Genomic DNA, 25,766 nt, shown 5'->3' with positions numbered 1-25,766 from the left:
CTGGGGGAAAATTAAGAGTAGATGAGGGGTTACTAGAGACAGAAGGAGTACTGATGGGTTGGGTTTCTTTCATTTATAGAGGATAGTCAGTGTTTCATTCTTAAAATGTTGCCACCTTTGGAAATTCTGGTTATTTTCCTGTTCATTAAATTGCTGAATTTGCATGTTAAATTCAGTGCATAAGTGTTTGAGAATGTTTTGTAAGGAAATAATTCCCTGTCCTTCTGGCTACATGGAGAATGAGCTGTTCTGATAGCACAGCAAAATAGCACACAGAATAGTTAAGGCTGTGATGTAGAAAGAGCTCTGGAGAGGTGAGACTGGAGAGTGTTTATGTCTGTGCTGTTCATGTCACTTGGGGAACTCAACTTGGAAACAAAATTACTATAATTTTCTCTTGATTTTCCTTACAAGACTTTTGTGAAACTACGAAGTCAGAACTTCTATTTGACATTTCATCTGGGAGTTGCTTTGGCCAAAAATATTTATCTTCAGGGTTGACCAGCAGAGTCTTTGGAATGACTTGTCCTCAAAGAAGCGTACCTCCTCTTCACTTGGCAAGATGTTTTTCCTTGGATGTGTCCCTTACCAGTGTTAAATCAGGCCATCCTTCTTAGTCTGTGAAAGCTAATAAGATTGCTGGCTAAAATGGAATATATTCCTAACAGACTAATAAATTATAGGCAGCCATCAAACAAGAAAATGGATGGTAGTACAAAACAGAGAGTAGTATAAGAATCATTACCACTATTTTTGTTCTGAAAGCTTCCTTACAAGCAGTAGCTGTATATATTAATTTTGGCACAAAGCATATGTAGTGAGTTAGGCAGTGAGCTGGATGGAGGACTGGGAGCCTTTCCAGGAATTACCATTGAATGAGTTAGTGATGAACATTATGAAAAAGCCAAGCTTTTCCACTGACTTTGAAAGCATTACTTCTAAAAGGAATCTTTGTTTAAAATATCTAGGTTATTTTTTAGATGCACTGAACTGACAATTTTCAGAGGCCAGAATCAGAGTGGGGCTGAGTTTTAGAGTGATACAAAAAATCTGTATAAGTAATGTGCATTATACTTTTATTTTATGTCATTTGGACTCCTGAAGATGACACCAAGGCCAAGGGCAAAAACTGAAAGGGATATGAATCTAGGCTTCTGTGTTGAGAAGGCACTGAAGCCCCTTGGGAAGCTGTAGCTGACTTCAGTCTTTCTTTCAGCTGCCATTAATATGCATACCATGTCCTCTGCAAGAATTCTTAGCCCAGTATGGTGCAGATCTGTAGTGTTCTGTCAAATCCTTCATTGAGCCTCAGTAGCTTATGTGGTGGTGCCTTCCAGTGGCTGGGAGATAGACATCTTAATATTCAGGTTTAAAATTAAATCATTAATTTTTTGAGTCCCAGAGAGTGAGGAATAAAATTTTGAGTGTTATACATTTAGTTTTGTGTTCTTTATTAATGGCTTTTATATCATGTCAAAATAGATACCTCAAGTACTCACTAGTTGCCTGCTAAAAATCTCTATTGTTTTAATTAGCTGATTGCACCAACTTGTAAGTTGTGCGAATTCTCTTCCTTCAGTTCCAGATTATCTCTGCTTTCAAGAGCCTTCTGTGCTGGCATGTTATCATACCTAAATACCATCACAGTACTTGTGCCTCAGAACTGTCTAGAAAGATTGATTTCTGGATAAAATACAAGTCAAGTTGTTGGAAGATCTGGTTCCCATTCTTGTTTCCTGTATGATTTTTGGCAGGTTTCCTCATCTGGATGTTGGAAATAATATCTGCTCTCATCGTGAGATTCTGAAGCTGTATTAACTGCCAGCAATAAAATGTGTTGAGATGTATAGATGAAAAGGTATATAATAATGCAAAATCACAGAAGTGTAGATGCAGAAGCAGTAACTTAAAGCTGATTGTTTTATCATATTTACTTTGAAAAAATACTTGTGTAGAGTTGTTATAGTCCAGGCCTCCCAATTGGAATGCTCTGACACATAAAAAGTGCCTGAAGTGAACTGCTGATGAGCTGAGGTTTGCTGGATGGTGGAATTCCAGATAGCACTTTCTTTACTGTGCATTCAACTGTAGAGTTCCCTTGCCTTTTGTATGGGTAGAAGAGGTTGGCTAGCGGGATTATTGAGATACTTTGTTCTTGTTGATCTTGCGTACACAATAAAAATTGTAAATCTGTTTGTTTATACACTACCAACCTAAACCAGAAGCTCTTGTAACCTAACTGTATGTTGGAGAGTCAAGACTCATACTTTTGCAATAAACCTAGGATTATTTGGATTAAGGGACAAATTTTAAATAATTTGTCTGCAAATAATGCAGATGCACACTAACTTCATTATTGATCATCCAAAAATAAAACTGTATTTAGCAAGCAAATAGCATTCAGATCCCTCTCAATAACTATAATCCTCTCTTCCTTTTTTCCTAATGCAAAAATTGTCCACTATTTAATGTGGCCAGCAGTGTGGAGAACTAGGGTTGTGTTAATGATGCCCTTCTCCTTGTTCTTGTCTACTGTATTTGATCCCATAGTCAGCTATAAAATAATGTATGGAGTGACAAGGATGGTGTTCTGATTGTATCCACCTGTCTGGAACAAGTCAAGGGCAAAGAGGCTTTCTATGTAGCACTAGATCCATCCAAGCACCCACTAAAGAATACCAGAAATATTAAAATATAAGCCTTTTTTAAGCTTGTTTCTGTCAAAGGAAGAAGGTTGGCTAGATCCAAAGCCAGCTGTGAAAGTAGTTAGGTTGTAGCCATATCTTCCGAAGTTAGCATCAAAAGTTTCACTTTAATCATTCTTGGGTTTAGTTAGGATTAAAAGGTTTTTGAATACTCATTTGTATTTCTCTATAACAATTATTTTATTATTGCATTAGTGGCCTTTTGCTCTGGGACATGGCTTCTGAGTTGAAGGGTTCTTCTACAGCAAGCTTGTGCTTCCAGGCAACTTTTTATTCCAAGAATTTGGACTTAGAAGAATTTGAGTGATCTCTCCACCACTGTAACTCTACTCTTCCAAAGCAGATGTGTTGCATTCACGCATTTGCATGTACTTTCTGTGCAGGCCTAGTGAGCAGTGTGTCACATCTTATTGTCTTCAGGTTTGGCGTGAGTTCCCTGACAGGTTGGTTGGATATCCAGGCCGCCTGCATCTTTGGGACCATGAGATGAACAAATGGAAATACGAATCAGAGTGGACCAATGAAGTCTCAATGGTGCTCACTGGGGCAGCCTTTTATCACAAGGTAATATACAACTTGTACTGTTCTAATGTGCCATGTGAACCTTTAAAAAAGAGCTGTATGTGTGTCTGTCATTGTTCCATGAGTTTCCTGTGGTGCCATGATTATGGGGTTTTTTTACAACAATCAGAGAACTGATTGCAAACTTTCCCTAACCATCTTTCAGTTACTGTGAAAATAACTGATTTGGCCCTGTATAAATAACCATTATTTACCTTCATAAACTTACAGAACTCTTGCCAGTTTGCATGACCTGAAAGTACATAGCAAATTTTGCAGTGAATGTAGCTTTGTAGCTAGCAGTTTAAGAAAAGAAAACCAATTATAAAGAAATTTGTGTCCTGGTCAGGAAAGGAATAATTATGCAATTAAGCACCCCAAAATTATTTTCTTTTTGCTGAAGTAGTCCTTGGCTGAAGGCAGTATCACGGCAGTATCACTTAGCTGCCTGCTGTTCCATAACAGAAATATTTTGTCTTGCAGTTACTGTATCTGTATTTAAAATTATCTTCTTTCTCTCTCCTGCTATCATGCAGTATTTCAACTATCTTTACACCTATAAAATGCCTGGAGACATCAAGAATTGGGTGGATGCTCATATGAATTGTGAAGATATTGCCATGAATTTTCTAGTAGCAAATGTCACTGGCAAGTCAGTCATTAAGGTGGGACTTTTCTGCTGTTTAGCTTTACAAATTTAAAAGCATGATGTACATACACACAGAAATTTTTTTCCTTGAATATATTACTTAATCTTCCTTCTTGTCTCATTTTCCCCATTACGGTGTCTTGTTCTACTTCCATAGTAGAAAAGCCCTTTTAGTAAAACTTTTATGCTAAACTGGGAACAGTGAATTGTTTTTTCAACAGTTGTTTCTGGTTATTTTAGGCATCTAGATGAGATATGAAAAAGGTAATTTAAATGACAGCTGTACATATGTGTATGTGTGTATGTACATGCCCACATACATATATTTTAACTGTTTGAGAGCTCTAGAGGAAAGAAACTGCCAACTGTCCACAGCTCACTCTGTCATGGCCTGACAACAGCTGATTTATGGGAATGTTAATTGCAAGAACGTTAATTGCAGGATCAGCTTTAAATGAACTTTCTATCCCTGAATTAATTTCCTGACATGTTTTGACACGTTTTCAGGTTTAGACATTCACTCTGTACATTCATTTCAAAGTGTGTCAACTTGGAATGAGATTTAAAGGCCACCAGGCGTTACTTCAATTAGCAGAGTCCATTTTCTCATCTGTCCATCATCATTTACTGGGACTTGTGGCTGCATTTCCTAGAAAAGTCTTTAGAAGATAGTGTGTGTGTTTTCTAGAAAAGTTTTTGAGCTGTATGAGGGCATGGAAGAGTAATTTGGCACCTCTGTGTGCCTCGGAGAGTCTTGCAGGGTTTGCCACTCAGCTATTAACTGGAGTGAGCAAAAGACCGTCTGTTGGATTAATGTTACGGTGAAGTATGGGAAGCTATATTTCATCGCTGTTAGGACTGCAAGAACAAATAGTGTTTATACAGGGACCTTGGCAGTGAGAAAACAGTCATTAAACAGGAATTAAGGAGCTTGTCATCGCCACTTCTTTTCAGTTACAGAAGGCAAAAGCCCTTCAAGCCGTTTTTATTGGGCCCCTGTGAATTTTGCAGTCAGCCAGGCCAGATGGAGCTGCTGAATGGAGGAATGGAGTGGCTTTTCTCCTTTTTTTGTACACCCCCCTCTTTTTTAGACAGCTCAGCTTACACTGCAGGCATGTTCAGAGGTATTGCACTGCTCTCTGTGCAAGGAGATTAATGTCCCTTCTGTTGATATTTGATAATATCTGGTGTGCCTTTCTTCAGGTGACCCCACGAAAGAAGTTCAAATGTCCAGAATGCACAGCAATTGATGGGTTATCACTGGACCAGACACATATGGTAGAAAGGTAAGTGACCACTCTCTTTTCTCTGATTGCCTTGTTCTGATCCCTAAAATCTTATCCTGTGTCTCATTAAATTAGGATCAAAAATGCTCACTGATTGTGTTTCTGTAAATTACTAATTTTGAAAGAATGTTGCATGGATTTGGTCAGTGTAAGTCATTCCTACTGAAAAGTATGATAAAGGGACTACAAAAAGGGACTTTAGAACAGCACAATATTTAGCAACTTTTCTGTAACGGTTATAGAACGTAGATGAAATTCAGATTCTTGGCAGTACTTTCAGTAATACCACATCTCTGTTTTCTGTGGAATATCAACTGTATTAAGTAGGGGGCGGGGGAGGGTTGTAACCAGATAAGTGCTAGCTTACCAAAGAGCAGCAATATAATTTGAAGTGATATTTGTACATTGTCTTTCCTCCAAAGGTAGTGAAGCACATTGCTTCCACTAATGAAAGGCATTTGCCTGTATGTCACCTTTTCTAACAATGGCAACACTCTTATATTTTTGTGAGAATTTAGTTTTGAAATGAGGTATGCATTTTGATAGGCAGTGACTGTTTAGACTGAAATATTGAAAGGTTATAAATATGAGGCATTCCTTCCTTTGTAGCAAAAGGGCTTCCCAACATTGACCAAGATGCAAAACTTCTCTCTGCCTTGCCTTCTGAATGTGTAAAATAAGCAACAGCTTCTTCACTTTTGCAAAGTTGTTGAACACCAATGTTTGAAATGGGCTATCTGACAATAAATGTACGTACTAGTTATTAGGTGGCATTAGCCTGAGATCTAGGACTGACAGATGCATTTCACCTTAGGCTTCTTGGGCTGTTGCATCTCTTCTGCAACCTTGAGGAAAAATGTTTCCAGCCATAGAATTGATGGGATAGATAAGCAGGGGCATAGTGCTGAAAGAGACCACTAGAAGAAACAGATGGTTGGACTTGATGACCTTAAAGGTCTCTTCCAACCTTGATGATTCCATGATTATAAGAGGTGACCAAAAAAAATGAAAGAGCTGCATTTAAAATTGGCCATTTCAGATTTGCACCAAGAGGCATGAAATGGTTATCTTACTAGTTAGCATATTAACATGGAACGTTTTGCTGTCCTTCTCTGGAGAACTCAGCAAATGTGAAGTGTTATATGGGCTTTAATATAAGGCTAATTAAAAAAAAGGAGTATGCAAGTCAGAAGTAAAACATATCCTATTAAGATGTCAGAATTACTCTGCAGAAAAATACTTAAGGAAGGGGCCAGAAGTTTTGTAGATCTTAAATGTTAGCTAAAGGAAAAGCACAAGAGGTTCACCTGTGTCAGGCAATTCTGCACTGGCTTACAGGATGGACTACCCAAAGCCAGTTAAGCTTTCCTGTGGTCATATGAATAGCATTACAACAACACATAGGAATTTTGGTCATGAACTAGGTTCTCATTAAACTCTATAAAAACAGAAGATGAAAAAGTACTTTTTGCTCTGAGTGCATTATGATGCAGGGTAGAGGTCATGTTTCCATGTCTATAGCAGTTCTTGTAGCCTCAGAGTAAAATGTCATTGACAGTTTATTGAGAACATGTTTAAACTGTTGCTTTTGCTTCTCTGTAGCTTTCTGAAGTGGCGAATACTGTGTTGTGGGCAGTGTTAGGTAGACTGCAAATCCACATGCTTTTATTTACCCAGCCAAAGAAGTACATGCTGAGAGAGAGTTGGAGTGCAGGAGAAAGTCTGGAGAGATAGAGTTTGGTTATATTCAGTCTTTATTTTGAAAATCCTTGATATCATACTGAAACTGCTTATTCTCTATCTTCAGTTATAAGGGAGTTATTTGAAAATCTGAAAGGGTTTATTTTTTTGAATCTTCTAAACTAGATATTAATTTTAAGTGGATAATAAATGAAGATAACTCCTAGAGCAAATTTTCCTAAATTAGCCATGAGTAAGGCTCTCATACATATATACACACTATTTTCAGGGTCAGGAGAGAAGCTGAATGGAGAAAAATGCATGCATGAGGGAATCCTTGTCATATTCTGAAAGAGTAACTTTTGTATTGATAACTTTACAGTGTTGGGTATCAAGAACTATATCTGAGGTATCAGACAAAGAGCCATTATCAGCTTCACTTGCAGCTTTCCAAAGGACCTGACTCCTTGTGTTTTAGCATTCAGAAATAGCAAGCAAGTAGTCTGAACTAATTACTTGCCCAGATATCCAGAGATTGACCTACTGTTTGTGTAACAAACAGTTTATCAGTGTTGTCATGTACACGCACAACATTTAGGGTGAGGTTTCTGGTTCAGAAATAGCAGAGGTGCCCAGCAACTGCCTGATGGTTTTGTTAGTGGAAAAGATTTGAGAAGTTCATTATGGAGATCTGCCCAGGAGAGACATTTAAGTAATGAGGTCTGTTGGGCCTTTTGGCACATTTGGCAGAGACAAAGGAAAGATGGTGCAGTTAAACTCTTGTTTCTTATTAAGAGATATTTTTTTAGCAATACAGTGAATCATGGGAAAGCCAGCACTGCTATTTTTCTTACCGTGTAATTTATGTGAGATAAATAAAAGACTTCAGTTTCCAAGGTTATTGAACTCCATCATTAAAATACATTAACTGAAGAAAGCTTTGAACCAAGAATCACCTTCTTGGCCTAGGTTAGGTTTTACATCAGGTCACAAAAGAAGCTATAGGAAGATCTTGTAATCCCTGTATTTAGAGGTGTTAGCAACAAGCTTTCTCCTTGTCTAGGGTTGAGCTGGCAAAATGCCAGCTCAACCCAAGACACTTCCTTTAGCATCTTTGCATCTGGCTCTCAGAAATGTAGAACTCTGTAAAATGCAGTCTGGAAGGCAACTGCCTGTGCAGTAAATACAGCAAAGGACTGAGCTGGTTCTGCAGGAACATTAACGGTGATGTTTTATTTAGGATGTGTAAGTATTTGTTAGTCCAAATAGGAAGCCATTTCCTTAAGAGGCAAACTGACCAGGTAACAGTTGGCCAAAGGTTGCAGGTACAGAGTTACCCTGCCAAAAAGTTATTTGGATTATAACAGCGAGGAAATTGATTGAGAGAGACCTGAACAAAACCACCAAGTTCATCCGGTTGCCCACAGGCAATGGGGCTCTCAGTTTCTGAGTTCACATAATTTCTTGTTGAGCTGAGCAAGACTGCATAGTGTGAGCAGAGCAGGGAAAAACAAAAAGAATAATTCTTGGAAGTGAGCATGTCTCTGTTAGTATGAATTTGCCAAACTATTGACACGGACAACAAAAACACCTTTCCTCCATATTGAGATGATGTTACATTCTCTTTGCTACCTAGCATTCAGTGTTTAAAGTTCTAGATATCCTTTCTTATTTATATATTCCAAAAGTGGCAAAGGCTTTGGAATTCAAGTGTTTTAGTTCAGTGCAGGAGATGAAATTTTTGTAAAGAGGTGCCTTACTTTCAAACACTTTTTGTGACTTGTGTGTGGCATTTCTTTCCTTGAAAAATCCCGTTTCTGATCTTTGAATTTGATGTTGGTTTCATGAGGGCTAACTTTTCTGGTTCAGAGTGTTTAGAACATACTGATTTTTTCATTTTTTCCATTTCTTTAACAATGACATGGTTTCCAGGTTGTTAAAGATAATGTACTGCCATGCTTGAATGGATTTGCCATGACAATAAGATTGACTGTAGAAGGATTCCATCTTGATATTTTCTCGTAAGACCTCATCTTTGATTTGGGAGTATAACCTCTGGAGGGAAGAGCTCAATTTTGTCTTTGCTATCCATTTAGTTTTCTCTTTTGCTCTGAGGGTGCCGCTTAGTTCCGGTTGTGACAATGGCTGGTCTGATGTGGACACCTGCCTACCAGGCAACAGCCTGAGATAACTAATTCATTTCACACTGGCCACCAAGCAGCTGTTACATTACAATGTCTTTCAGTCATTATTGGCAAAGGCAGGATTTGAACCAGTAGGCTAGAAGTATTCTTGTATTCCAGAAACCAGTGAGGGTCAGCAGCTGTGCAAACTTCTCACATGCACATCTCCCAGTGCATCTACCTCCTTGCCTGTGAAGTTTGTGTTTTTCCTGCCATGAGAGTTCTCCAATACACACATCATGGATTAGTTAACTGCATTTCTCAAAAGTAACAGATGATTTGAAAATCTAACCTTATCTAAAAATCAGATTTGTTTAGAGTATCTCAGTGTTGGGCATCTTGTGGAGGCAATAGAAAGTGCTTAATGTTCCTGGAGAAAACACAGTTCCTGCTGTCTGTGTTCCTATAACCTTGCAGTGCCCAGTGGCCCAGATCACCTTATTATTTCAGAAGTTGAACAGCTACCTGGGTCTTCACTTCAGTCGTCACTGGTGGCTCCTTTGCTCTTTCAGATCTTTGCTACCCTGAAGCAAATGGTGCTTTTGACAGGTGTAGAGGTTGCTTCCGACTGTACCCAGTTTCCTCTTACCCTTTGAATTCTTTTTCTGTTGTTTCTGGTTCCAACGATTTGAATCTGAAGGTAGGAAGGTATGAGGTAGGAAGAAGTTTGAGGGGATGAGATGGTAGCAGAAAGTGAAGCATCTGCATTTGCCTGTAAAAATATTTTATTCAAGTATCACCCCATATGAAGTGTTTTTTGACACTTTGTTCAAGCCAGAAAATGGCCTGAAAATATAACTGTTCCAGCTTGAAACAGCTATGTAGACTGAAGAATTAATTTTGAAAAGCTGTTTTACTGTCCCATCTACTTCAAAAGAGTGTTTGGGACAGTGCTGGGCAGTCCCCATCACAAAACTGTCACAGTCATTTGGTGTGATTGACTTGGTCTGATGGGGAAAATTATCCTGGAGCCATAGTGACCCCCTAACCCTTCAAAGGGGTTGAGACTTGGAGAGCAAGAGTCCTGCTCTGGGACTGCCTGCAGCGCATTAGACTCTGTAGCTGAGTCAAAGTACTTAATTCTTTTTTGTTACCACTTTGGAATGGCAAAAGAAATGTGACTTGTTTTCTTGCAGCTGTCTCTGTTATGTGTAGAGAACTGTTGTCATGATTTTTGGTATCTGAAGTTCTTAAAAACTGTTTTATACAATAGGTAGCAAATCTTAGCTGAGCAGTGGCTGAGATGAGATTAGCAAGGTTTTTCCTGCCTTGCTTCTACAGGTACTGTGTCCTTCAGTGAAAGAGTTAAAGAAGCAATGTAAAGTTAAACATCTGTTTGCTTGCTTTTTGAAGCACATGGCTGTTCCCTCCCACATTACTGACACCTGAGATTATTAAAACTGAGTCATCAATGGTCCAATCTTTTTTGTGCTAATGGGATGTCTTATTACTCAATATATCTTTATTTAGACAAGGAAAATAAACTAGTTAGTTGGTTTCATTTTATAGTTTTAATTCAGCTTCACCTTTAAGTTACAGTACAATCAGCTCTGCCTGTTCTCTGAGGCATGTTTATTTTTGTGGGGAAAGACAGAGCTTCTGAAGAAGCCTGAAAAAACCCAGACTTTTTTTTTTAAGACCTTAGTTTTCACAAAGCCATGGTTTTTGCAAAACCTTCATTATAAACCAAATTGACCCAACAGTGGCCCTTTAAGAGACATGTTGGCAGTTAATCTGTTCTGGTTTACAGCATGTACATTGCTTTAAGAATGACTGGAATTCTAGGGGGAGGGAGAAGGGAAGCTTTGACCTCCATGTGCACATGTGCTGCTGCCAGCATCCCCTTGCTCGTCCCTATGATTAAATAGATAAATCAAAGAACACCAGCTTCTTTTCAGTTCTCTCTCCAGTGAGGCTTTCTTTTTATTTATTAATAGCCAGCATGGCTGAAATATTTCCAAGCACAAAAAGGAAGGTTTCTACCAGTTATTTTGGTATGGGAGCTGGTAGCCAGCCCAGTTGTTGGGGTTCTTAATTATACTGCTTTCCCTTTCACCAGATCTGAATGCATCAATAAGTTTGCCTCTGTCTTTGGGACCATGCCTCTAAAAGTGGTGGAGCACCGTGCTGACCCTGTCCTGTACAAAGATGACTTTCCTGAGAAACTGAAGAGCTTTCCCAATATCGGCAGCTTGTGAAGGCAGCTGTGAGACAAACCTGAGTGATGAAAACAACAGCTGAAAAGGTGCTGTGAGGAATATAAGGCCCTGAAGACAAAAACTGCTAGAAAGTGGGTTGCATCTGAGGGAGATGGAAATTAATGTTATATTCTGGTATGTTGTCTTTCCTTTACATTGCACAAAAGTAGCTGAGCAACTGCTTCTTTGTTGCTCCCAGAGGATTGAATCTATTCATGGGTTCTCCCAAAAATGTCAAATATACACCTTTGTCCAGAGGAGGCTATGCACTTGGAAAAATAACACAGTCTTCCTCTCTGTGGTCTGACTGTCATGACTGACTTCTTCTATCAAATATGGTGCAGCTCTCTGGTCAGTAAGCATCCATCCATTCAAAGCAACTGTCTACAATGTAGAGCTGCTCTTTTGGGAAGAACTTATTGCCTGTGGGGCTGGTGGGCCTCTGCCTTTTAATCTTTAACTGTTGGCTTGAGTAACGGTGTAGCAAACATCTTCTTTTGCATTGAGAGACCAATGTTTATTTTTTTACAACAGCACTAACAAAAATCTGTCTGTTGTCATATAGTTTAAAGGGCAAAGCATTCTGTGTTACTTGAATTATTTTGATGGACATTGGGACACAGCAGCTGGGAGGACATAAAGCGGAGACCTGCAGGACATAACTGCAATTGTTTCACCTCCTGCAGAAATCTCAGGTATTCTGCTGCATCCCTGCAAGGCACTCTGACTCTGTCAAAACTAGTTGTATTAAACAAAAATGGTGTATCTTTAGTCTTTTTAAATTTTTTATTTTCATTATCAGATTACAGTTTGACACTGTAACCACCCATAGGGACAAAGTAAGTTTTTCAGATCTGAATCCTCTTCAGCAAGCACTGTGTTGTTGTACTTATTTGTAAACACCTAAATTTACAGAAATTCCCCATTACAGCTTCAGTGTGTGGGGATATGTGTATGTACGAGACACTATTAATGCACACTTACAAACTTGTGTAAGTTACGTTTGTTGGAAAAACTGTTGTGTCTTTCTTTACTTGTAATTTAAGGAAGGTGTTGCCACAGGCCGCAACTGAAACACAGCTTAGGAAGGCTTTTTGGAGAAGATTTACATTTCTTATGAACATTGAACTTGTTTTTCAATACTGAAATTAACCTGAATGAGAAAACTAAATGGAACAAAATCAGAAATAAAGTTGCCTGGACTGTTACACTTGTCTTTGTGTATTAAAGAGGATCCCAGCTTGGGCTGAGACAGGAATCTCTTTTCTACCTCCACTGATGTAATGTTTGTTACCAGATAGGGGTAATTTCACTGTCTTGAAACCTCCATTGCTGCCAGTTACAGTAACATCCTACTTGATGGGCTGTTTTTCTGTTACACTGCAAGCAACCTTGTTCTGCAGATTTGCCAAACCCCAAACAATAGGACAAGTGTTAGACATCACGGTTCACCCCCTCTCTTAAGCTGGATACGCAGCAATGACAGAAACCAAATGAAAGGCAGGCTAGAAACAGGAAACATCTGCTCCTATTTGTCTCACCCCCACTAAGACTTATCTTATTGCCCACTGCAGTGGATGTGCTGGGAATGAAAATCATATTGAAACAATAGCTCTGAGGGGATGCTTCACTTCATAACCTCCCTGGGATGTGCCTGTAAACTGTATCATCCGACTCTCTGAGAACGTTTAATTACTAGTAAATGTTTTTCACTGCAGTCTTTGTTTCATTCCTGAGTTGCTATGGGAGAGGGTATTGGGGAGCTGAGAGGATAGCTGTTGCAGTGACAACTGCTGTCTGCACAGTGGGTGTCACAAGATAGAGGAAGGCTTGTTGCTCCTTATTTCTCTTTTGCAGCCTCTCAGGTTCATTCACATGAACTTTCTTACTGAATCTTCCTGTTGATTTATGTCTTAGTGCTTTAGCATCAGGAGACACCAGCATATTTCCCTTGAGAAGTTTGTTTTGAAAGGGTAGCTGTGACAGTGCAGTGGTCACTTCAGATTTGGCTGTCCTTTTGGGTCTGATGATACCAGCTTGGCAGGCCTTAGCAGTTTAAATGAGTTATGACATCATCTTACGGAGTTGTGAAGCTGCTGTGATTTCTGGAGTCTTTCTCAGTAAACCAGTAAAAAGTTTATGCTTTGCACAGTCTTAAAAGACATGAAGGATTTCAAATAGATGGTTGAATATTTTTAGATATGGACAGACTGCTAGTCTTGGGTCAGTAAAAAGGCAACAGGTCCTTGTGTCTGCATCCAAAAGCATCTGAGTGGTTTCCCTGTGCACAAAATGTCCAGTGACCACTAACAATCATATGTTATTCTTTGGACTTTTATAGGGCTACCTCATTTACATGGCAATTCATCTCTATTTTGTGCCATGGAGAGAATTGGGCAATTTACTGTAAAAATATTGTAAAATTATCTACTTCCCCTCTGCATTTATGATTGTGATGCTCTTGATGGCAAATCTGTAAAGGTAAGATGTACCTGTGTGTCTTATTTGGAATGGGTTTGCTGTCAATCTTTAAATTAAGATAAATTTTAACTTTTCATTGTATATATGATATCAAAAAAGCTTAATAATTGTATATTAAAAAGTAAATCCAAGTAGTCTTTGTTGTATTTCACTTCTGGAGTGGCACAAGGAAACAAGAATGAATTTAGAAGGGAGAATTGCAGTGACAGGCTATTTTGCTACATAAGTCTGTGTTAAACTTGAGTGTCCCACAATGTACTTCATAAAGATCTGTCGATATTTTGTCTTTCCCATAACTGGATTTTGATGATTGTCTTTGAAGCAGAAGTTTGCTCTGCATGATTTCATCCCAGCCACCTTTGTTAGGAGAGTAGTTGTTATCCTGATTTTCTGCCAACATCTGACAACAGCATTTATCTTGGAGAAATAGGCAACAGATCCTTTCTCTTTTTGCAGAGTGATACAGCAGATATTAAAGAATTGTGCTTTTGAGAAGAGAGCTTTGGCTGAGTCATGGAGATTGTGGAATCCAGTGTGGTGGCAGCTCTTTGTGTCCAGAAGCGCTGCAGCGCCGTCCCTGCAGAGCATGCTGCAAAAGGGCAGCATGTGTGCATGGCACACCTTGCTACTTGAGCATAGCAAGAGGGAGATGTGCTGCAGTGCTTCCCTGCCAGCTGTGATGAGTCCTAAGTGTATGTTTTTAGCACCACCAACTCTCTCTACAATGTATTGGGGCTTTCCTTCCTCACAGCTTATTAGACGATGATACAACTCAGGCCCTATGTTCTGAATTACTCTCTCCTGCCATCTCCAGCTCCTGCTCTTGAACCTTCTGCCATCCATCATGCTTTTTCTGCTGCGGTTCAAACGTGCTTTACTCTGGCAACAAGTTTCTCTCTATTGATTCAAGGACCTTAGAGACATAGATATCAAAATAATTGTGAAGAGGAATTTAAGATATGCTTAGTACTTTTGGCTAATTTTGCTTTTAAGCTGTATTGTTGAGTGTTGAGCACTGGAAGAATGCTATACTGAGACACATTAAAACCGCCCACCTAAATCCATTTTCATGTTTAAAATACCTCTGAGATTTGTCATGAATTCTCTCCATAATGAATGTCTGATACCTTGGATAATTCTCACCAGCAGAGCATCTTTTGATCAGGAAAGATCTCGGAATGATTAAGATATACTGCATAAATCTCATGTCCAGCCCTTTTACATGGAAGCTGCTCTTATAAGAGGGCCAAAGCATGGTAAGGAGAGAAAAACTAAAAGTGACGGTGCTAGTGAGAAAATGCCTTAGCCAGAGACCAGATAGAGTATGAATTTTTTCATTTTTCTTTTTGAAGACTTGCATTCTTAAATTTTACTAGGACTGCTTCTAAACAAGTTTTGTGTATAGTTCTTGGATAGTCTTGTCCATGTACTTGAACCAAGAAAAAATATTCTGCAAAATTGTGTTATATTAAATTTATACTAGAAAATGAGCATCCAGTTGGTCCAATTGCTAACTTCAATCTGATCCAAAAGAGTTGGGAAGAGCAGATCAAATCCTAAGCAAGTATTCCACCTATATTGTCCTTTCATTTTAAGTCCTGGACTGGAAAAAAACCCACCACAGAGTGCCAGGAAGCTCTGAACACAATACTCTGTAGGATCTGAAAGTTATACCATCAGTAGGTAGTCACTTCAAACCTCTTGCTAACATTGGTATGTGACAGAGATACCATTTGCTTAGCAGAAGAATCAGCTGGAACACTTTAGCTTTACTGTTGAGTCATGAGTCCCGAAGGCTTATGTCATGCTGTTGGGAGTGCATGTAAGATGCTGTAAGTTCTTTTAATGATGCCTGCTGCTGCTGTATCCAAGTGCAAGAAATTGAGCTTCATAGTCCTCCTGTGTGAATAAGATCCGTGTCATACCTGAAACTGCAGATAAGGATATAAAGAGAAGCTGTCATATACTCAAGGCCTTAGGAGTTGATTGGGTAAAAACAGGATTGAACACCAGTATCCCAAACCTGGGATTAAGCAGAACAGCCACATTTTTTCTGAACTGTTGTTTGGAGTTTTGGGTAGCTCACTACCAAGGGAGAGGACTGTTAGCCTTGACTTTAAGTATCAGCATGCCTCAGCAGGCCCTGGCTTGAAGCCATTTAGTGACATTCCTGGTGCACTCTGTGTAATTTCAGCCTGATGGAAATGCCTGTAATGCAGTACCACCTCTGCTGATCTTCAGGATTCCCCTGTCTGCAGCTTCTTGTGGTTGCTTTGAAAGTGAGTTATGTTTCCCATTAAAGGATAACAGGGACAATTGAGGTAATTAAGTGGACTGGCTTGGAGTTAGCAGCACACAGGGAGTTTTCCGACTGAAAACAGTGCTGCTTAAAGGTTCTTCCTGCAAGGTTGCCTGTTTGCTGTCTTCATTTGTCTGGAAAAGGATCCAGTAATTCTCTTTCAAATTTCCTTTAGCATGCTAAATGCCTGTTTACTTGCATAATCAGGAAGTGCTCTTGCTCCAGGCAAGAATGACAACTCTGCAGTGACTGTGAACAGAGATCAGTGCAACTTGGCTATGATTTCATTAGGTCTATGAATTTGCATTAGTGATCAGTACCAGACTGTGTGCAAGGCACATGTTGTGACTAACAATATACCAGCCTAATTATTAAGTAATCTATTGGATTTTTAACCTGTTTTATTTGGCAGAGGACCGGACAAAGGTGAAAGCAGGACCATTTGACCAGTGAAGATGTGAAGAATATGCAGACCCATGTGAGGTTTTCCATGTGTCATGATGAGATGTGGTTTCTGTTGCACCCTGTACTTTTAAGGATGAAGCTTATCTCTTCTACCCGCTCCCCTCCATTCTGTGCAGCAATGGGAATCTGTAAAACTAAAAGCCAAACTTGGAACTGCTGAATAAAGTGCTACTTAATGTATATCTAGCTTTCCAGTGTGAACATCTCATGCTCATCCAGCAGATAAGCCCATAATGCCTTGGAGAGATACCTAAGGTTTTTCAGGCCAAAGGCTCTGTGTTCCCATAAAGCCATTCACCTAAGAAAACCACTGTTTCTCACCTGCTTTGCTCACTGTTTGTAAACTTACAGGTCCTTCTTCTGTGAAACCTCTGTTTGAAAGGGAAGACCAGGTCTCAGCTGGGTGCTAGGCACAGGTAGTGCAGGGTGCCCTCAGCTGAGAACTGACTGGAACAGTAAGCACTTTGTCACACTTCATACAAACAGGCAGGGGAAAAGGTTCGAAGCAGAAAAGACTGTAAAATGAGATCCGAGAATTCAGCAAGACTACAGCAAAAGGAGCAGATTGCTAACTCAGAGCATCTGTCTTCACCCTGTGAGTAAGTTACGAACTGAAAAGCAAGAGAAAGTGGAAGATCCTTTCACAAATAATAAACACTTGTTTGTCTCAGATTAAATGCAACACCTTTACATGTGGGCTCCAGCTGGCCCTAAGTAGATGCGCCTTGCCTGGCTGTTACCTTCCTTGCCAATGAGATTTTTGTACATCCATCTGCATAAAGGTTAATAACCTGCTTTTAAAAAGAGGAATCAAAAAAGGCAAATCTGTTTAGTTTTACAGGAATAAAAAATTGTTTTTCATTTAAAGTGCCTGAACTTTGCCCTGCCTCAAAGTCTACCAGTGGAGAAGTAACACATTAACCTAGGTGCTGTAGCCACATCTACCAGAGAGAAATTTTTCCATGTGTTTTGAACTATTTCTGTAATGCCAGTAAAAAAGTGCAGCTTCAAGAAAAGAATGCACATTTCTAATCTGAATGTCCTGCCACGAACTTGAGTTTATATAAAGACTTCTTAGCTCTTTGGCAGTGTTCGGGTCAGAAGCAATTTCTGATGTAAACCCATACAAGCAGGATGTTACTGAAACTGGCTTTAGACTCTCAAGAGTCTGAACTCTGCCAACATCTGGAGAATCTGGCTTTGTGTACTTGGGGAGGGAAGGAATTTTTCTCCTACAAGTGAGAAGGGTGGATAAGCTTCCAACAGCACCTGCATTATCCATTTCTTAGCAAGATAGAAAACAGCCATGCACCATCTAAAACCAACTGATGAGAAGGCCAGAGGGGGTCTGTGGGTCTTGGTGGGTTGATGACAGCTGCTCGGCACTTTTTTCAGTTCTGCCTGAACAAGAAGGGCACTTGGCAGTGCACTCAGCATCTGAGTATGCGGAATTGAGCTCTTACTGCTTCCACTGCTGGTGGGTCTGTGCAGTCTGAAGGAAATGGGTTCACAGCTGAGTTTATTCATGTAGTGAATGCAGCAGAAAAAGCCCTCATAGAACTCATTTTTCCCCACAGTGGGGCAAGAGATCTGCCCTGGGAACCCCCTTGGTGTGGGGAGAATTGAAATCCAGAGAGCAAAGCCTGCCTTGCTGCCCAGTGAGCAGTGTCTGGCTGCAGGCAGGCACCTCTGGGGACACCATCAGAGCCACAGTGGAGGAGAGGGCGGGTAAGGCTTGGATGCCTCTACTAAAGTGGGGCTGAAAGGGGATGGAGTATGACAACCTGTGGGAATGTGGGGAAAAGGAGCACTTGCGGGGGAAAAGTCTCCCTACTGCTAGCCTGGGATATCTTCTCTCCTGACTTCAGGATACCTTTGTGCTGTGGTGCTCCAAGCATGACTGCGGTGTAAAAAAGGGGTGGTGCCACAGCATGGGGAGCCGGGGGGGTGAGGGTCTCCAGTTCAGTGGCATCTTGTTGCCAAGTCAGCTTCTCCCCATATCAGCTGGGATTACCTGCTGCCTCACTAAGGACTGCTTGAGAAGGGCTGGGAGACCTGCAGAAGCCTTGTGAAGCTTAAGCTCTGCTAGAAGCAGCAGTTGCTGAGTGGTGAGCGAAGGAGACTATCCTCCTCTCTCCTGTGGCCAGGGTACCCTCTGTGTCATCTAGCAAGGATGCCAAGTGATGCTGAATGCACTCTCAGAGGCAGAGGCCCTTGTTAGCTGGGCACTGGCTGGCAGGACCCTCCTGTGCCTTGTTGCTGGCTGTTAACCATCTCTTTGTACGGGGAGAGGCAGCAGCCTGTGAGCTGCCACCTGTTGTTAATCTACCCCCAGCTAATCCATTCTGGTCTGCGTCAGCAGTTCAAAAGGGCACTGTTAGTATTTTTTGCCAACTTCAATTAACATGAGATTTTGGAGGCCTCTCTGATCACATTTCATCTGTCATGAGTCAGGAACAAACCAGCCAGATTGCAGTTGAGAGGAGAGAAGGAGTTTATTGCAAGCAACAACAGTGTTTGTGCCACTTTGGCCAGGGTGACTGGAAAGCAGGGTCCTTCCCAGTTACGCCACTACTTTGAAAACCTAGAAAAATAAAAATTGGTGACTGGAAAATCCAGCCCTCCACCCCCTACTCCAAATAAAAAGCTGCAAGTGCAATAACTTACTTCCAAAAAAAGTTAAAAAGAATCAAGCTTCAGACTGTTTGTTCTTGTTTAATATTCCACTGTAATGGACAGGTAATACATGGTTGCATAGGCAATAACATTGCATGGCACAAACCCCACATGGCAACATTGTAATGATTTTTTTTATTCTTTTTTTCCTGAACCTTTTAAAAACTTTTTTATTTTTTTAGTATGTTTTACCCCAGGCGGGTAAGCTAAAGAGAAAAAAAAAAGTTGCATTTATACAAGGTTACAATATTTTACAACAAAAAACCAATAATATTGATTGAGGTTTGTTTTCTTTCTCCCACTCTCTCTTTCAAACACTGCACACCTAAACTGATATATTATTATACATTGAAAACTGTCCTTCAAAATCAGTAGTATAAAAGTCCTAGCTCTACCTACCTACCTAGCTATGTGGGAGGAGTGGGGAACTGTGTTACCAGCAAAGAGTTAAGGGGGTGCAAGGCTGCTCCCTTGCCTCCTCCCAGCTCCCTCGGGAAGCTGCAAAGGACTGAATGACTTTCCATCTGATTTCACTCCCTTCCCATTTGGGTTTAATTTCTCCCTCGGTCTGTTTGCTTTTTGCTGTCAGTCAGAGCAGCAAAATAAACACGGGGCTCTGCCTCTGCTTGATTATTTTTTCAATCCTTTTCCAGGAAACTACCTTTTTGCCTTTGTTTGTTTGGAGAGTGTTTTACAACATGCTGCCTGATCTGAATGTGCTCTGGGAATCAGGGAAACACATGTCCCCACCCTAAAACACCTTCATTACTTGGAGAAAACCAGTGGGCAGCCCTGCTCCGCAACACACCAGGTACACCTGGCCTGGTCTGTGCTGTGTCCCCATGGCTGATGGGACAGGTGAAGCCAAGTGTGCTGCACCTCTACGCCCTCTTGTGTGACACGTTGTCACTTTACATGGCCTTTCCCCTAGAACGTTGCCCATGCTCACAGCTCAGGCCAGGCATGTTCCAGCAGGGATGCACGTTCCGCAGGGATGTGTGTTCTGGCAGGGATGCACCCCCACACTCTGCCGTGGGCTCTAGGAGAAAAGGAGGCTGGTTCTTTTCTCATCTTGCTATCTTGGTCCTCTTCCCCATAGGCTCTACTCAGGTAGGTGGTGGGCAGTGAGACCTAAACTGAGTAGCATATTCAAGAGAAGGCAGCTGGAGCCTGGCAACTGGCTGGAGAGCCCTCTAGGAGCACAGGTGGGTGGCAGTGCTGGCAGTAGGCGATGTGCTGGAGGCCTGACCTGGCCCCTGTCTCACTCCTCCATGAGCTTGTTCAGGCACAGCAGCCCTTAGAGTCTGGACCCTGCAGGGCCAGCAAGCCCAAGCGTGGTTCTCTGCTGGTTTGCAATTGCTACCAAAGCATTACCTATTGCTTGCAGACAAAGCAGTGCCTCTGAGTACTTGGCAGCGAGTGGAACCCCACCACTTTTAAGTAGGTGCCAGGAACCTATGCTGCTCTCACGATTTGCATCCTCCTGATCTCAGAGATCTGGGACATCTCCGGTAATTTTTAACCATGGGCAACATAAGGCAGCCCGTTTCTATGGTACTTGTTACATAGGCAGAGCCAGAACTGCTTGAGAGAAATGTTTTGCTACCTCCATGAGGCTGGAGAAAGCAGATGGGTGAGTCCAGCTAGCTGGGCTGCATCCACAGAGGATGCCACTATGGGCATGGAAGGTGTTAGAGCAGCTGGGGCTTGTGAGACATTTTGGTGGTGGCTGGGGACAAAGCTTGCAGCTTTGAAGACCAGTCCAAGCCAGGGAATCGCAACTCAATGTATGGACAGGAGTAAAATACTAAATAAGAAATAAATAGAGAAGGAAGTCATAAATAGAGTTGAAAGGTATTAAAATAATAATAATAATAATTAAAATGGTGTCATCATGGTAACTTGAGATTGCAAGAACAGCGCTGACCCTGTGACCCTTAAGAAATGCAGTAGCTGCAGACTGGCTAGGTTAAGATTATATATATATATATATATATATATATATATATATATATGCATGTTATATATATATATATTTATATAGTTTTGCATGTTAATTTAACAGCTAGGTTTTTTTAAAAAACTTTTAAATTATTTTTTAAAGATATGTGTAAATACAGATGGATTTAGCTTAAAAACTGCCAGAATAAACTGCTTTTGGAGATTTGTGAGGGGCAAGCCTTTCAGCATGACCCACAAGGGAGCTGGCCAGAATAGTGACAGCACACAGAGAGGTGAGGCAGAGCCCAGTGAGCAGCTGGGCTGCCCATGGCAGTGAACAGGAAGGGAGCCTGTGGTAGGGGGTGTCCAAGGAACAACATCTCCCCCTCACCTTGTGATGCTTTCAGGCAGGCTGAGGGCTGGGCATGTGCAGTGGCATTTGAATTAAAAGGAGTCCAATATGTGCTTTCTCCATGACTTTTAAGGGGAAAGAAAATGGGGCCCAAGCCTCTCTATATGCCAAGTCAGCTGCCAGGAGTCCCTAACAACAGGGATATAGCACTTAATCCTCTGGGCTGTTAAACAGCTTGGATGAAATCCTGACCTTGTGGAAGTCTGTGAGGAAAAGCTAGCCTTTAACTGCGGTAGGTAACGCAGGTAAGTTCTTGAATAGATACAGTCCTCCACTGGAGCTGCCTGTCATACCTGCAGGCCACGCGGGACCCTGCCTGCCCCACCACCCTCTCCTTAGCTCTGCCTGTTGCTAATTTGTCTTGTCAGTTATGGTACTGGGCTGTTTGGGCAGTAGCCCTTCACGGATTGCCTGCTGCCTGTGGAAAGCATCAAGCTCTTTGGTGTACCTGGGAAAATGCTCTCAACACTATGCTCAGCTGCCTGCACAAAATGTGATGGAGAAATCACCTGCTGCCACTGATCCCTGGATGGCTGGCAACCTCAGTGGCTTTGGGGGCACCCAGTCTGGGTGGTGTATATCTCCAGCTGGTCAGCATGATCCTTTCCAGTTCAGTGATCAGCATCACTTCTAGCATCTAAGCCACCATGCACAATGTCTCTGCTGAATGTTCGTATGACTCTGGTCATACACATTGTGTGCTTAAATGTGTGCTGGCTCCCTGTGTGTACCAGGCATCTCTGAGCATTTCTGCAGAGAGAAAAGAGAGTACTACTGGTCTTTTTGTATTCCAATAAATATATTACTTTTGACCTAGCAATGCTATATCATTTAGGTAGTGTATGACAGTCTAGGCACTATGGGAACACTTGTATAGCTTGTTAACCTGAAACCTGACATTTGGTTGTAGCTTATTTGCAGCCTCTTCCAAGACTAGATATTCCTGGACCTTGAACTACAAGATCCTCTAACACTACACGAGGAGATAGAGCAGGGGGACAAAACAATTTTTATATGAGTAATATCCTGTAGTTGCCCTACGAATCTTGAAGACAGCTGACAGGATTCAAGTCCAGCCTCCATAGCCATGCTGTGTGGGTGATAGTGCGCAGCTGACTTGCAGCTTCTCCTTCATGGTATTTCAATGGGGTAAAAGGATGTTCCAAAATTATTCCTAGTACTATGAGATAATTCAAAAACTTGTAAAATGTTTAGCCTTGCAAAGGAGATTTACTTAACAGTGCTATGCATGTCACAGCATTGGGAGGAAAAAGCAGGGAGGCACTTTGGCTCCGACAAACCAGGCAAGTTCTGGTGTCTCCTGCTTCCTTTGCAAGGTGAAGAGAATCCGAGCTGGCTGGAGATTGGGCAGCACCATGTCATCCACCCTCCGGTCCTTTCCCAGCTTATTCCCTGGCTATCCCCCATGCAGAGATGCCCTCACCTGTTGTGTGCAGCAGGGCTCTGGAGTGGAGGGCTGAGGGAGGGCTTATCATTGCATATGTCTGACCCCAGGATGAGGTGTGTGAGGAATCTGATGGTCTCATGTCACTGTGGCTGTGTGCTAGCACTTGAGCTGTTCCTCAGAGCAGTCTCTCTGAGGACCTGTGGATTTACACAGCAACAGTGCTTCCCTCCTATAGCTAGTGTCTCTAAATTGAGGTTAGTGATTCCCTATCCAGTGAAAACTGGAAGAAACTTTTTGCTGTTCCACCATGCACATAAGCCTCATCATTGACCACAGCCAGGCAAAGCAAAGCCCAGGCACTTCCTGGGGCAGTGAGCCATGCTGGGAAGCTATGGTCTGCTGGGATACACCTCCCTCTGGGTCACCAGAGGGCTGGCAAAGACTCTTAGCATGATAGCACGTGTTGGGTAGAGGGATATCCCCTTCCTGGGCCTCTACAACTCAGTGCTTCATCTCAGACTATAAGATGGAGAGGAAGTGGGGTAGAAGGAGGCGGGCTAATGTTGCCTTCTTTCTAGCTTCAGATATCTTTCCAGCTCTGTTCCTGCTCAGTTGCGGGAAGTTGTAGCTCCCACTTAAATGACATGAGTAGTGTGAGAAGTGTCTCTTTGCTGGTGTCAGAGTTCCCATCCCATCCCCTGCCCAGGACAGAACATGTGTGTGTGAGAGTTTGTGGGTGTGGGTGTGGGTGTGTGTGGCTGGTGGAATGGGAGAAGCTACTGAAAAGCCAGTGGGCTCTTGCTCTTTGGAAAGGCAGACCTGATATCAGAAAAAATAACATGGAGAAAAAATGCCCGGGTAATTAGGAAGGTGGTGGTGAGAAGGAATGCACCTCATCTCAGATCTTGATGGAAGTGGTGCTGCTCCATGGCCTCCCTCTCCCTGCCTGATCCCAGGAATCCAGGAGCTGCCACGTTCATGCTGGAAAACACTCCACTTACATTAACATATGTACTTTATATGCCTAGGGTAGCTAAAAGTGCTGCATTCGGATCCCCGAGGAGGCAACTGCTGTCTGGAGTCCAAGTGGATGGATTTGTTCAGCTGTCCCTATGTGCTGTCTCCGTGTCTCACAGGCTCTGGGCAGCAGCCCTGTCATGTTGCCCAGGAGATAGCGGCGCTGTGCTCCTTTGCTTTCATCCTCAGGGCAGCGATGCTGGAAGTCTTGCGGTCCGGCTCGCTGTTCAGCTCGTAGCCATTGAGGCTGGGGCTCATCCCCGCTGTGCCAAAGAGGCCACCCATGTGAGTCTGTCCCACGTGACTGCCAGGGCCGGACACACCGAGGAACTCGGAGACACCGCTGCCCGCGTGGGGGTGAGCATGGGGGGACATGCAGGAGGGCACCGTCTCGCAGGGGACGACACAGGCAGGCACAGGAGAGGCAGCTCCATTGTTGCCAATCCAGGAGGGGTTCTGGATCTGAGGGTGAGAAAAGAAGCATCAGAGCTGTCCTGTGCAAGATGTGTCCAGCTGCTGGCCTGGAGGGATGGAGTGTGTCCAGCCCTAGTCCTGCAGGGCAGCCCTGCACGAGGGGCAGCCAGTGCAATGGCATGCGGTATGCAGCCCCTGCCAGCAGTGGCATCTACAGCCCTTCTTGAGCCAGCAGATGCACTCCAAAACCTGTATGCCAGCACAGAGAGGGGCAGGATATGCAGGAGGCTAACCCACAAGGAGCAGGATTGTGCCATAGCCTCTGCCATAGCATCTCTTTGTTTATCTGTTCCCCTCCCAGGGATTTCTCTTATTTTATTTGCACCATGACCACTTTTCTCAACACAGAAAACCTTATGTCATCCATGATGTTTCTGTGGTCCTACCTATTACAGAGGGAACAGGCAGAAAAGGGTGCTGCAAGGCTGCTGATCCATCCCCCTGCGCCAGCTCAGAGTAGCTTTGCCTAGGCAAGGGTTATTTTGTACCACAAAGACATGCCTGTCAGAGCTGAGCTGCCTACAGCTCACAGCACAGACAGTTTCCCCTCCTGTCTACCCAGCCCACTGAGGCAGCATCATCCACCCTTCCGCAGAGCACAGCCCTGGAGGACCACCTCAAGTGACCATCCAGGCTCCTGCAGGGTCACGCATAAAGTGATGTTTCAGAAGAAGAGGGGGTGGCTCAGTATTTGTCAGTGGGAATAGGTGTGCTGTGGCATGGAGGAACATGGGCGTGCAGGTTGAAAGCAGGGAGGAGGTGAGCAGCTGGCTGGAGCAAGAGAGCAAAGGGCCCTTCATTCCACTGCCCCACTCCACTGCTGGCCCTTGGGCCCTCTCTGATCTTTTGCCTCCTGCAAATTGCTTCTCAAATTTTTGATTTCTAGTGCTGGGAGAGGAGGGCAGTATTGAGGGAGTGTAAGTTACCAAGGGAAAAGAAGGATATGCTGGAAAGGTGGCTGAGAGTGTCCCTGGCTTGAAAAGCTGCTTTGGCATCTCTTGGCTGTTTCATAAGGGCTCCTTGTTCAGCCTGGGGGAGATGCCAAGCAGGAGAGAGGTCAAACACTTCTGGCTTGGGTGCAGGGTAGCATTGGTGCAGTGCTGGCTGGGGAGGTAGCTGACAGCCAGGTGCCAGGGAGGTAGGACTACCAGCAGGTCTGTGAGGACAGTCAGGTTCAGAGCATCACACCTGCAGAACTCTGCCCTTGAGCAAATTCTGGGTGTTGGGAAGAAGAGTGAAGGGTAGAGGCAGTGCTTTGCATAAGCACAGCCTAGACCTCGAGCTAACAAACACCAGTCTGCCTGGCATTGTCTGAAGGCAGTGTTGTGAAA

General features: G+C 42.6%; 2 protein-coding genes across 4 annotated transcripts in view; one reads left to right on the top strand and one right to left on the bottom strand.

The window, feature by feature from the left end:
• EXT2 (exostosin glycosyltransferase 2) overlaps positions 1 to 16,696 on the top strand; it is a 79,915-nt gene extending 63,219 nt beyond the window's left edge. For 2 of the 3 annotated variants that reach the window (XM_071558629.1, XM_071558628.1), the window contains exons 11-14: positions 3,126 to 3,269; positions 3,803 to 3,931; positions 5,119 to 5,201; positions 11,124 to 12,470. In XM_071558629.1, coding sequence (XP_071414730.1) covers positions 3,126 to 3,269; positions 3,803 to 3,931; positions 5,119 to 5,201; positions 11,124 to 11,262 — 495 coding nt within the window. In that variant the 3' untranslated portion in view covers positions 11,263 to 12,470. Of the gene's footprint in view, positions 1 to 3,125; positions 3,270 to 3,802; positions 3,932 to 5,118; positions 5,202 to 11,123; positions 12,471 to 16,454 lie in introns of those variants that run through there. The other variant, XM_071558630.1, reaches the window with a different exon arrangement.
• Positions 16,697 to 21,308: 4,612 nt separating this feature from the next.
• ALX4 (ALX homeobox 4) overlaps positions 21,309 to 25,766 on the bottom strand; it is a 41,639-nt gene continuing 37,181 nt past the window's right edge. Inside the window, exon 4 of the mRNA XM_071559463.1 lies at positions 21,309 to 24,423. Within this exon, the coding sequence (XP_071415564.1) occupies positions 24,100 to 24,423 (324 nt within the window). The 3' untranslated portion in view covers positions 21,309 to 24,099. The remainder of the gene's footprint in view (positions 24,424 to 25,766) is intronic.

This window comes from Pithys albifrons, chromosome 6 (assembly GCF_047495875.1).
Source record: "Pithys albifrons albifrons isolate INPA30051 chromosome 6, PitAlb_v1, whole genome shotgun sequence".
Classification (NCBI taxonomy): Eukaryota; Metazoa; Chordata; class Aves; order Passeriformes; family Thamnophilidae; genus Pithys; species Pithys albifrons.
Note: the sequence above shows the minus strand (reverse complement) of the source record. Positions and strands in the feature narration are given on the sequence as shown.